At 38.4% G+C, this 12,868-nt stretch overlaps 1 protein-coding gene across 1 annotated transcript in view; it reads right to left on the reverse strand.

Annotated features, from left to right (window-relative positions):
- Positions 1 to 12,868, reverse strand: part of CTNNBL1 (catenin beta like 1) — a 61,773-nt gene that overhangs the window by 32,408 nt on the left and 16,497 nt on the right. The window contains exons 5-10 of the mRNA XM_062589365.1: positions 12,743 to 12,838; positions 10,300 to 10,393; positions 9,274 to 9,365; positions 6,139 to 6,211; positions 5,761 to 5,819; positions 4,877 to 5,025 (exon numbers count right to left, since the gene is read on the reverse strand). Coding sequence (XP_062445349.1) covers positions 4,877 to 5,025; positions 5,761 to 5,819; positions 6,139 to 6,211; positions 9,274 to 9,365; positions 10,300 to 10,393; positions 12,743 to 12,838 — 563 coding nt within the window. The remainder of the gene's footprint in view (positions 1 to 4,876; positions 5,026 to 5,760; positions 5,820 to 6,138; positions 6,212 to 9,273; positions 9,366 to 10,299; positions 10,394 to 12,742; positions 12,839 to 12,868) is intronic.

Raw genomic sequence — 12,868 nt, forward strand, 5'->3', positions numbered from 1 at the left:
CTCAACTCAAATCTTATGCCACAATAAATTCTACTTATTAACTATGCAGTGAAGAACAGTATAAAATAAGACAGCAGTATAAAAAGCTTGATACCCTCCCCCACAATATACACCACCTTTCCTATACAGAAAGCTAGAAATAAAGTAGTCTTTCAGCTAGACAATACCAGAAATGTTTTCAGGGGAAGTAATTGCATATTGATCAAGAGTTAAGGAAGGCTGCAGAGAGCTGAACTCTGGAATATTCATTGGGTTTAAGTTCAGGCTTTTAGAGATCAATAGCTGTTTGACTGGACTGTCTAGAGTTGATTTTACTTGAAATATTTATTCTACTGAAGGGCAAGCAGTTTATCTTAGTCTCATCTGCGTTTATTGAAGTCGCAAGTAACTTCCAGCTGAACGCTAATTCAAAGACAAGTACACGTGAGTATCACCAAACGGGGAGTGACCTTGGACTTTACAGAGAACTCTAAATTACAACTTTATTTAGTAACCATTGTTTTTCTTCTTTCAACCCCACCGTATTTGAGAAAACTCTTCTGGTATGTCTACTAGTTCAAAAAGAGAAGTTACTAACAATATTTGGTCTTTCCACTGCAGCATAACACAATCTGTCACTTCCCAAAACACTAGCAAATGTAGAACACTAGATCTGCTGGACAGGTGCTGTAGAAAATGGTTCTGTTTAATTAACCAGAAGATTCAGTACACAGACATTCCAAGTTTCTACGGGGTCATTAGGAACAGCAGGACAAGAAAACATAAAAGGATTTTAATAATCATGAAAAATATACCCTGAAATAGCTATAGTTGAGCTCTGGGGAGCAGTATGGAGTTGCCTATTCCCACTTTGTTTTTGTTATATAGGCAGCAAATGTTTTTGTGAGGTTAAGAAAATCTACTGAATAGCTTTAGAATAGAAGATTGTGTTGTCCAAGTGATGCAAACTTCATAAACTCCCTTTGCTACATCTGTCTGTGCGTACACATGCACCTTCAGGTAATGACTGAGAGCACCACATACCATTTTTCCTGTGAAAAAGAGAATCTTTTTGACACCTCCCCTAGGAATCCAGTGGTTGCATCTCCTCCAAACCATAACATAATTTTACAACAAAAGCAGTAAGTTTTCTGTCAATGTGTGCAAGGAAACTGACATTAAAATCCTGCTTCTCTCTTTTGGCTTTTTAAGGTAATCTGCATTTAGGTTGCTAAAGCAGGACTGAGAGACTGCATAGTAAAAAGTGTTTCCTGACCTAAAAGAATAAAATAAAACTTGAATTGTGGTTAAAGAGAGAATTTAATTCTATGTGGCATTTATAAACCTTCTGCTAGTGGCTACCATCTTATTGATAAAATGTTTTATTTTTGATAAAGATATTACATAAAATAAACAAGCCTCCACCACTGCAGGGATGTGAAGTCTTGAATAATTGTATATATCCTTGCTCTCATTCTTCTTCAATACTGTCTACTTAAAAAAAAGCTGTCCACAAGGTCTGTCCTTCTTAATCTGGTCTTCTCCTGGACCCTCTTATTTACCTTACACATACCTGCTTGACTGGTCACAGCACTACGTCCAGATCATTGCTTTCTATAGCCATGAACACAAATTGCAGGAACAGGATCATGCTCATTTTCAGATGCCACTTCTGGCTCCCAATAAACTCACAGAAGACAACTGCATCCTTTGCTGATGGCCGTAAGTTTAAATCTCAGCATAAAGGGAACTAGTTCTATTTTCCTTACTTTATTGTCCAAAAGGAATCTCTTGAACATCTCTTAAGAGTTCAGCTGAAAGATGCTACAATTCTCTTATACCCTGTGCACATAACCATTAACAGAAACAACTACGTAGGAACACTGCATCACTAAATGTATTTGGAACCACTAGATACAGAATGCTACATTCTCAAAGACAGTAATGCAGATTCAAGCATAGTATCTCTATTCTCATACAGCTCATCTATTTCACATCATGTCAATAAACTTTCAACTTTTCAAGTAAATTAAAAAAAAAACAAAAAAACAACAACAACAAAAAAAAAAAAAACAGATCTCTGCCCCCAATCTTCAGAGGATATAGACAGGAAAGAAAGATATTCTGTCTGGTTTATAGATGAAGTCGTCAGTCACCCCGAATGACATTTTTTTTCTTTGTTATTTTCCATTAACAAGATATCAAGAAGATACAAAAGTATAATCTTCCCATGAAGTTCTCAGGATCACAACTATCAAGGTTGACCCCTAATTACAATGTTAGCCTGCACTTACCAAAGCAGTAGCATCCAAGAAAGTCTGAGCAACTGTAAGTAACTTGTAACTTCCAAATATACATCAAGAAAACTCCCCAAGATTACATAATAGCCATTTAATACCTTCTTGTTACTAAAACATTAAAAAAACTGCAGTGCCAGTTTTCAGACACACCTTACTTTGGTATTTGAGAGTACACTCCCTGAAGTTTTCCAACTACTTTCCTCACCAATTCACACCGGCGGTAACCAGTGTGCACAGTATGTTTATTTATTCATTATTTAGCGAAGACACTATGTCCAGCAGAGCTTTCTATCTTTGACCACATCAAGACCATCTATGTAAGCACATAACCTCCATGGCAGCAGCTGAGATGTTCTAAGTTTCTTCTCCTAATGTAGCTGCCTTCTAGCAGAATCTTACTGCTACTATTCATCACCACAAACTAGCTTTGTACCTTAATCATCCCAAATGGATAAGCTGTAGAGCATTTAGCTCTAACATCATTCTCTTACTACTTAATTTAACTTAATTAACTGTCAAAACATCAAACACTCAGAACTGGAAAAGTTAGTTTCCAAGAGATGCCAAAAGACATTAGAAATAAGCGCCACAATCTTGCAGTTCTGAAGATCCAAGTTAACTATTTAAATACAGACACTTGTCTGTGTAATCCCCTTCTGGAAGCAAATTTATAGCACTGATAAGGAAATATAAATATCACATCTATCAGAAGTAAAAACTTCAGGACAAGAAACAAGCACTGTGATTCTGACTCAGCCAAGGTTTTAGGTGAAAATAGTTTTAAACATATGCAGATATTCACTGTTTTCACCTATTTTAATTTACATGCATGATTATACGGGTCAGGATCCTGAAATTTCAACCATTATGAATATTAAGACAAAAAGGACTATTATGTATTACAATATAGGAGTGAACTGCCATACCAACAGTACTGATAGTGTGAAATGCTAAAAAAAAAAAAAAAAAAAAAAAAAAAAAAAAAGGTTGACAGTTCACAGAAAGAGGAAAACCATGAATCAGCAATAAAGGTTTCCACTTAACACTTTCAACCCTAGTCTGAAAGCATCATTAGGATTTAGAAGTTTTCTCTTTATGTTCAACTAGGCACTGCTCACTCTAGATGAGATTTGCAGTGTGGTACAAGTCAGGGCCAAAAAGAAAGCTGGTCTGGAGATGAGAAGCAGTCAGCCTATAAACCCACATTATTTGTTCAATATTTGTTCAAATTTGCTCAAGCCCCATACAGACTGTGGAATAAATTAGGTTCCTAAGCATCAAAAGACCGAGGTCTTACAAAACTCTTGACACAATGGAGACCAGAAAACATCCGTATTTCATCTTAAAACAGTTTATGTCAATGGATGAAACTAATGGCATGACTGCCTATGAGAGCAGGGGCCTGCTTCCAGGTTACTTCCAGATGTGCATTCACACGTTCAATGTTCCAGAACTTCAGCTCTACCTAGAGCACAAACAGCAGCCCAGATGTTGCTGGCAGTTAAATCATACTTTGTTCCTCAGAACTCTTTCATGACTATGGGAGGGAGGGAGAAGAGGGAGGAAGGAAAAAAAAAAATCCAGGCAGAAATTTTCTTCTTGTCGTAATTTTCTAGCTGAAGCCCTGGTACAGAGAATGGTAAACAGCAGAGTCCAAAAAAGGGAAGAAAGCTATTAAAAATTGAAACACTAAGTCCCACCCACATGGCAGAAGAACTTCAAGTAATTAGTTCTGCCAGGCTAGCTTAGCAGCTTAGTAGCAGAGAGAGGCTTCCCTCTCATTCTTAGTTTTGGAGGCTTTCTTTAATTAGCCTCAAGAAAACCCAGAGTTCCTATCTGAATAATCCACGTTTGGTTATTTATTCAGTTCCCTGCTGCTGCACATTACCCAGCCATGCACTGCAGGAATACATCATTTCTTGTTGGCATTTGCTAACCAGGCACTGCATGCAGCTTAGAACACCAGGGAAAGTGAGATAAAGCCCCTGCTGTGTGCAATTCAGAGGTCTAGAGGAAGCAGAGGCAACTCAGAAAAGATACAATTCAGTACCAGGCTAGGAAGTAAAAACAAAGAGGTAGCAGGAGCCCTGGAGATTGAAAGTATGACAGAACAAGTCACAAGAAGAAATGCACATTTATGCTCGTTTCACAAAAGCAATTTTTGTATTAACATCCACAAATGCACCATCTCAGAAGCTATACAAAACCGTGAAACTTGAACTAAGGAACAAAGGGGGGAAAAAAAAATCTCCCTAGAAAAAAACCCAAGCTTCTCTCCTACCCTTACAGGAGTCTTAAATCCTTAGAGGATTAGTGGCCTAACCTATAGCATTCTTTCTACCGGGTGTCTGCCAGACAAACCTGCGCTGTTATTTTCCAGAACCTATTGTGATAACCCCATTTGTTAGGAAACGAAGATAAAGACAAAAAGTGGAGCTTATAGGTCAGAGAAGGTGCAACTATCATTCTGAAAAAAGACAGACATACTAACACACAAGTTTTATAAAGGGAAAAACATATACATAAAAACCCAGAAATATCCAGCCAGAACATGTTTTTGCAAAAGCAGGTAAGAAAAATCAAAGTTATCTCTGTACCTAAGCATGAGATTCATCAGCTGTAGACCTTCGCCTTTTAGGAAACGATCACGATTGGAACTGAGCATTAGGCAGGAGCAGAGAGAGTCAAACAGATTCTCCATCATTTCTTGTTCCTCCGCTGTACTAGGATTGTGTCGTTTAAACACCTGTATGACAGAAAACAAAAAAAATCCCCCAAAGTAGAGGGCCTAATGTTCACACTGATGTAGGGTATACAGGAACATTTTACATCATAAGCTCTAAGCATTCGATAAGCATAAGGCCCCAGTCATCACAGCAGCAATCACTGACACATTCTCACTTGCAGTTGTACTGCCCCTTTGCTGCCTTGACTGTATACCAAATGAGTAGCAGTTTAACACACAACTTGAAAAACAATGGGGGGCCTCCAAAGGGAAAGGCATATTCACTGATTGCACAAACCATAAAACTATTGTTACTGGGCATAATGCCCAAAGGATATGCTCTACAACACCCTAACTTAGTGGCAATACTACCATCTGCTCAAGAAATAAAAGTGAGCAAAGAACATACTACCTACACTTAGCTCAAATCAGAGAGGCAAGGCATCTGGCACAGAGCATGTCAGACAGCCAAATTCTAACCCCTTCTATCTCCAGCTCTGTATAGTTATAACAAAATCATTTAACTTCTGTGTACCTCAAAGTTCACATCTGTAAAACAAGCATTAACTTCACTAACTGTTGTCAATAAGCTTGTGTAGAAGTTATTCAGGCACAACATCACTTCTAAATACAAAGCAGTGTTGTGCTAGTATCTAGAGATTTCTAGGACAGTGCTACACCTAGAATCTGCTCCACACCCTCACACCCAGCCTGTGAGTCTCTTGATGGTAGACACGGTATTTGCAAATTACTTACAGATAACTGCTGAAGCAGCACATCGATCCCATCCAGCTCCCCAAGCAATTCTCTGTTGTCTAGACAGGAGGGAAAGAAAAAAAAAAAAAGAGAGAGAGAGAGAGAGAGAGAGAGAGAAATGAAGCAACTGTCAGATTTTACAGCCATCTAACACTGATACATCAGCAAACAAAATCAATATGGCTTGACAGAGTACAAAAGCTGAAGACAGAGTGAGAGAGAGAGAGAGAGACAGGGAGAAGGAGAAAGAGAGAAAGAGAGTGAGAAAGAATGTGTGAGCAAGCAAAGGGAAGCCAAAAGGCAGAAGAGCGCTGTCATGATCTGAAACAACCCTGGATCCTATCCTAACAGAATATCAATAGCAGAGGCATGTCTCACCATCATTATTCTGGAGCAAAATAGCCAGCACCTCACTGCAGTACAGCTTGTTGGCATCAAAAGGCATCTTAGCCTGTTGGTGAAAGAAGGACCAAGAAACCCATCAGGACACCTTATGTTTGATTAGATTTGAAGAATACGTTAACCAAATCATTGAATGCATGAGCAACATTTAAAACAAAACACAAAAGCAGTAATTTTGCTGTATGACTCAATGACAAAATAATAATTATTTTAATGGAATCAGAGGTGACAGGGAGTTGGGTGGGGGGTGGAAGTCAACTTTGATCCTCCACACAGCCCTACATAATTAGGTTTGCTGGAGATGGCTCAAAAACTCTGAGGAAGAAAGGATACTGTTGTTTGCAAGAAAGAATCTATTTCCTGTCATAAATTTTCTGTAACTGTTATATGAGTACTCAGACTTACCCCTATTCTTAAAGTCTGCACCTGCCACCAAAAATTGAATTCCAAAAAGCACATAACAGTAATTACTAGTTTTCAAACTTTGATGTGAGTACCACGATGTCACAACCAGAAGATAGGGCTACTCTGCACAGCTGCATAGCTTTCAGCTCATACATTTCTTCCATGTTCAAATATGGGGGAAAAGAAAAAAAAGTCATATTATATAACCAAATCAGTAACTAGCTATTTTTATTCCACTGTTCAAGAGAAAAAGAGTAAGAAGTAATAGGTGCTAGGCTTAAAACATAGCATTTGTCACCTGCATTCCCCCCTGCCAAATACAGGGCTACCCACAGCTTGATTGAGTGAATCTGGCTGCACGTGGCTACATATGGGCCAATTATCTCAATCTGCTGCCACAAGAAAGGTCACAATAAACTAACATCATGCAACATAAAAACATGAAAAGCAGAAAAATCCAAAATGCCATAAAATATGGACTCTAAAATAAAGCTCTTCATTCTGAAAGTTGCCCATCAACTCTATGGATTATGGTATTTACGTACCACTTCTAAGCTGGTACAAGAGGGGGAACGTGGCAGGTGCTGGGTGCTATACAACTCTATTGGCTCCTATTACAGCGCATACCAACTGCTGTCGTAGGACGAGAGCTAGGAAATAATGTTCTGTTCTCTGAACGCTGCAAAAAGCATCACTCAAACCAGGCTTATGTTTGGAGAACTAAGCTGCTAAGCTCTCCATCTGAACTTCTGAGGCAATTTTGCCAGTCAGAATACAATTATGCAACTTGAAATGTAGGCAGAAAATGGAAATTCACATCCTATGCTGTGTGCCAGATGTCCTTACTGACTCCTAGACAGAACCTTGACTTTGAAATTCATCCTACAGACAGCATTCAGCGTCACAGTGCTCCACCCCAATGATGAGATACGGGTTTAATACTAAACACGTCTGTCAGGGTGAGAGATGCAAAACCAAGTACTGCCAAAAGCAAAGGTTACTGAAAGAGGTTTCATTAGCGTGCATCTCTCCACACTGGCATCTTGTAAGCAAGGGAAAACACTGCCTGATCACATTTCCCCCAAACACAGATGAAATTAACACCAAAAAACAAAGAAAATACACACATTCAGCACCAAGTTTCTCAGGCCTTAACAATCCTCTTCTCTTGCATCAACCAAGGGAATCCAAGTTGCGGTTATTTTGCTTTCCCAAGTTTCTAAGTCTTTAAGCAGCCAGAAAAATTACAAAGCAGATAGCAGACTTACACTCAGTATGTACCTGCCTGGAATAAAATCAACTTTTTTTTGTTTGTTTCTAAGCAAAATAAACATGATCATGTTACACAAGCAGTCTGACTTACAGGCTACTTCTGCTAACAAGTATGTAAGGGGCACAGAAGAATATCTGCATGCTTAGAAAACTGTTGGAATATATTTTGTGGTTCAGAGGCCTAACTGCAAAGATACTTAAGTGTGGAAGTGAAGTGCTAATCATGCCTTACTAATAAAGTCCAGATAAAACCCAGAATCTGACCACTAGATTTTCTTCAGTAACACTATAAACGAGTAGAACTATCAATTCATTCTCTAGAATATACTTGCAGGAAACGTTTAGGTATTGTTTCATACAAGACAGAATTAAACTGTGTAAGTCATTGCCACAGGATGCAAAGAATATCAGAAAGTATATTTGAATTCAAAAGGCAATTAGATGAACTCTTTGAAGAAAAAGCTACCAACAGCACCAGATGAATAAATACAATACTTTAGACTCAGGAATATGTTAGAGGTGTAGGAAATAAATGCATAAGAAAAAAAAAAGGCTTTATTAGTTTCATTGCTTATAGATTAGCTTTTTACTTTCCTAGAGGTCTTAATCATGAACCAGAAATCCACTACAGAGGAACCATACAAACAGAACAAAGATACTTTCTATTATACAAGTTTACAATGTAAGACAAGGCACAGAAGATAAAGTATATCCATTTAAACTAAAAACAGAGAATATAAGCCTTGAATTATAACTGGCTTTTTGTCCTTAACTTGGCTTCTACCAACACACAAAAGAACTTCCACCTGGCTTCATTTAAGTAGTGTTTTAAGTTCATACTAACTGGTCTATAAAGGGAAGGCAGGTTCTGGCAGAACTCTAGCACTGCTGGTACTTGAGCTACGAATGCAATGGTAACACAGCTACTCAGGCTAATCAAATCACAGCAGCCCAAGCGTTGTTTTGTAGTGCTGTCACGTGTCCAACTCTGCAATAATGGCAAGACTGTAGTTCTCATGGCACAATCAGGGACACATTAGCAAAAAGAACATCCTCAAAAAAAGGCAGAAAGTAAAGACATCCAGATTGACACAACATTACAGATATTCTTTCCAGCAGACACTACAAAAATCAGATCGTTGCTACTCACGGACTTAAACCACATTGTGTGGACCTTCTTATACACAGTCATCTCTTTCAATTTTGCTAGTTTATAATTAAAGGGACATTTTACAGTTTGAGGAAAGTTAAATTCACTGTATTCACAAACGTTGTAACAAAGAAAGATAACCTATACAAACCAAAAAAGCTAATAATAGTGTTTGGCATAATATTAAGAGCCCAAGGCTATCTCAAATACTCTAGCTTGCAGACCACCAGCTTGTCAGGTTTTATTGTGATCTCTCTCAAATGGCAATAGGAAAATAAGCTCACCTTCAGCCTCTTGAGCAACCACTGCATGAGGCCCTGCTGTGCAGCTTCTGTGCACATCTCTGGTCGGAACTCTGCCATGTTCTCTACAATTGCTGAGAAAATAGACACAGAAAATATTAATTTCCCCTCCCCCATCTGCAGTTCAGCCCTCACCTGTATCAACACTGCTTTGCCAGGTCCTTCCTACAGCTGCACTGCTCTTTTCAATGTTACTTATTTGCAAAACTGTCTGGTTTTGATGGTTCCTTAAGCTCAGGTGTACAATACTGTCTCATTTTTTTCACTGCTAACACAGTCTGTCTTCAGTGTGATATCACGTCTGCTGGAAGAAGACTAAGATATTTTCCCTTTATTCTGGTATCAATTTCCACTGTGCAAACTTAAACTAACAAGAGCTGATCCTTCACAACAGCATCAGCAAAAAATCCAAAATTCTTGCTTCCAGGATCTCTCATTCTTCCAGTCCTCAGAGACATAAGGAATCAAAGGATTTACCAACCTGAGCAACTGAAAAAAGTGGATGATGGTCTGAGTATTAATAATGGAAACACATTGCAAAAGAGTAACTATGTTGACAGTTAAGACTGGGGAGCAGAAGGATAATGATATAGTCTTATAAAATGTAAATTTTTTACCACATGAAGGTTAAATATATTCTAAGACATGAACAGCTCTCATAACTGAATAGAGTAAGGTTCATAGCTGAATACGGAGTAAACACATGGTCAGTAAATTAAGCTTTTTGGCACAATGCACAGAATTTCATCTGTATATCTGCGCATTCTTACATAATCACTTTGAGAAGAGGCACCTTGGAAACAGTCATGGAAAAACACTAGCTCAACAGATTTACGCTTTACTATGAGCAAGTTAAAGTTGGGCTTGAATGAAATTCACGCTAGCTTTACTTCAGTGTCGTCAGTTCAAGAAAAAGAAGGTAGAGGAGGAAGGGAAGCAGAGGGGTAAGCCTACCTCCCGTTGTACAAAATACAGAAAGAAGCAAGATGCTCTGCTACAGCCACTTACCAAGTGTGTTGTGGACACCATCAGCTTCTTCTTTCACACTTTCATCCAGGCGTTCTAAATTCTGGACCAACAAGGCCACAACCTGGCCCTCCACCTAAATTGCCACAGTTACAAGAAAAAAGAAAGAGGATTCAAAAAAGGAAGATATGGGAGGGAGAACAGGGAGATGGGAAAAGGATTAAAATAAACACATATTATACATATGTGTGCATGCGTGTTTGTGTACATATATAATATAACACCTCAGGAGATATTAATAATCTTGCTCTAAAATTGCAGGGCTAGCAAAGGATTCATCAAGTAAATCCATCACAATGTTTTTCTGAATTAGAAAATTTTGTGTTTCTCATGAAACAAGAACATCTGGAAGAAAAATATGACCCATGTCAGTCTTATTCCCTGAATCACCCCCAATTGATTTATAATTCCTCTGAATTCTTAAGCACTAGACACTTCAAACCACTAAGTATTAGCTAGCTGTCAGCTCTGCAAGCAGTTCTTCTACTTTCAATTGTTTACTGCTGGTCTATCTGCATTTTTGTTACATCTTCCATCTTAAGATGTCGATAAAGTTGAAGGAACAATGGCCAAATGTCCATATTCAAATGCAAAACCTATATGAGTATCAGTGTTGCATTTAAATCCTAGTAAGGTGGATATACCAAGTTGACCTGAGTGAGCTATTGAAATCCAAACAACAGATCAACAGCAGGTATGGGAATCTACATTTGCAAGTGAGATTCCAGCCCCCTAATCAAAAAGCTAGTACAAGTTGTCTGCTTTTAAAACTGGAATGGGACAAAGTCCAGTATGACTTTGGTGAGTTTCCCATCACAGTTGCAAGCCTGGGAAGTGTAAACTATCGTTCCAATTCAAAACACTGTCTTTGAATGCTGAACAATGAAGCCATGGAAAAATAAAGGTACCAGTTGCTGTGGAAGGCAATGCAACAATCTTCACAGGTAACCTAAAAGATTATACCTACTTTCTCAATGAACAAACAAAACATCATCTAAAAAGCAGATATCTAAACATTCCTCCCGAGATATGGCTGACCTGTTTCTTTCAAAAAGAAAAACAAAACCTGTAAACTTGGCTATTATCAGGGGGTTGGCTACAAGGAAAATAGAAAGAACTTGTTTGATTACTCTCTCTCAGCACATTTTATAGAAAATGTCTTCTCTACCAGTTTCTCTTTTCCATTTCATTCATCAAGCAATCTTTCCATCAAGGGATAGTAATTAAAAATAGTCCTGAGGCCATCTGGAGGAACTCAGCTCAGGGCTACTGTAATTAACCTTTGGAAGGCAACATTATAGTGACTGAACTAGAAGGATTGTAGGAGAAAAACAGCCTTTTCACCCTGGTCTTTTATAAACAAAACAAAGAAAAGAAAACCCGTAATTCCCTGTCTTTCAATTTCAACGTAATCGTTACAGATCAAGACTGATTCAGAATGTTTCACAAATGCAGCAATTCACTAGCAGAAGCTGCCTAAAAGGAGAATAGACATGTAGATCCTCATTTTTGCTGGGCATCACTTCTCTACAAAGTGCTTCTGCTCTTTTTGGCATTCTCCTCAAGTCTAACAGCAGAAGGCACCCAGCAAAAATGCCAAGAAAAGAGGAAGTCCATCAACACAGAGGACAAGAGGCGCTCAAGAGCATTAACTAGGCAGAAAGCATGGAAGACTCAGCAATGCTACTGCACATAGGTTGTTTAATCTCTATGGCAAAAAGAATCGTTATACCTAAACTCTCCTCCACCATTAAAATGTATTAGCTCTGTTACTTGAAAGTTTTCAAGCTTTTACTTTCTTTTAAAAGAAGAAAAAAGTGTAACCTCACTATAATAACACATGTTCCAGTTCAGCCACAAATTATTCTGCTTGAAACAACTACCAGGCAGAAGTCTACTGGTCTCCCTATGCAAGAGATTGGGCTAAAATATACGAAGGACAGCAGGGACATTGTGATAACAACCTGAGCTCGGTCTCAGATTTCAGTTTTTCTAGGGAGAAAAGAAATCACTCTTTTTTGTAAAAGAAGAAGAAAAATGCCAAGGAAGCCTTGATTTTCAGTAGAACACTATCCAAGTCAAAGATACTACTTTATTCTCCCTAACTGTATGAAAAAAAATCCCCCAGCCTACACAGATTTTGAAATATGAGCATATTCCTTCCAAAAAAAGAAAGTGGTCTAACAATTTGCAAGAACAGCCTACTCCCCAAACTCTGAGATTCCATTAAAGAAATCCATCAGAGCCCTAATTATAGCATTTCAGTTATAAGAAAACAGACACATTAATTAGCAACTTCATCATGGTATCAGTATTAGGTAAAACCACAAGCTGTGGAAAGTGTGACAGACAGAGTATTCACTGCTCTGCAGGATAAGGCAGCCATTGTTCAGTCATCTAGAACAAGCTAGAGCTTACTACTTACTAGCGCATCTATGAGGACTTCAGCTCCTTCTTCACTCTCATGGAGAGTATCTATATCAGTCAGCTCTTGAAGCAAGTCTACCACAGCTATGGAAACATGTGGAAGATGTTAAGGACAACCAACACA

Source organism: Rhea pennata, chromosome 16, assembly GCF_028389875.1.
Source record: "Rhea pennata isolate bPtePen1 chromosome 16, bPtePen1.pri, whole genome shotgun sequence".
Lineage (NCBI taxonomy): Eukaryota > Metazoa > Chordata > Aves > Rheiformes > Rheidae > Rhea > Rhea pennata.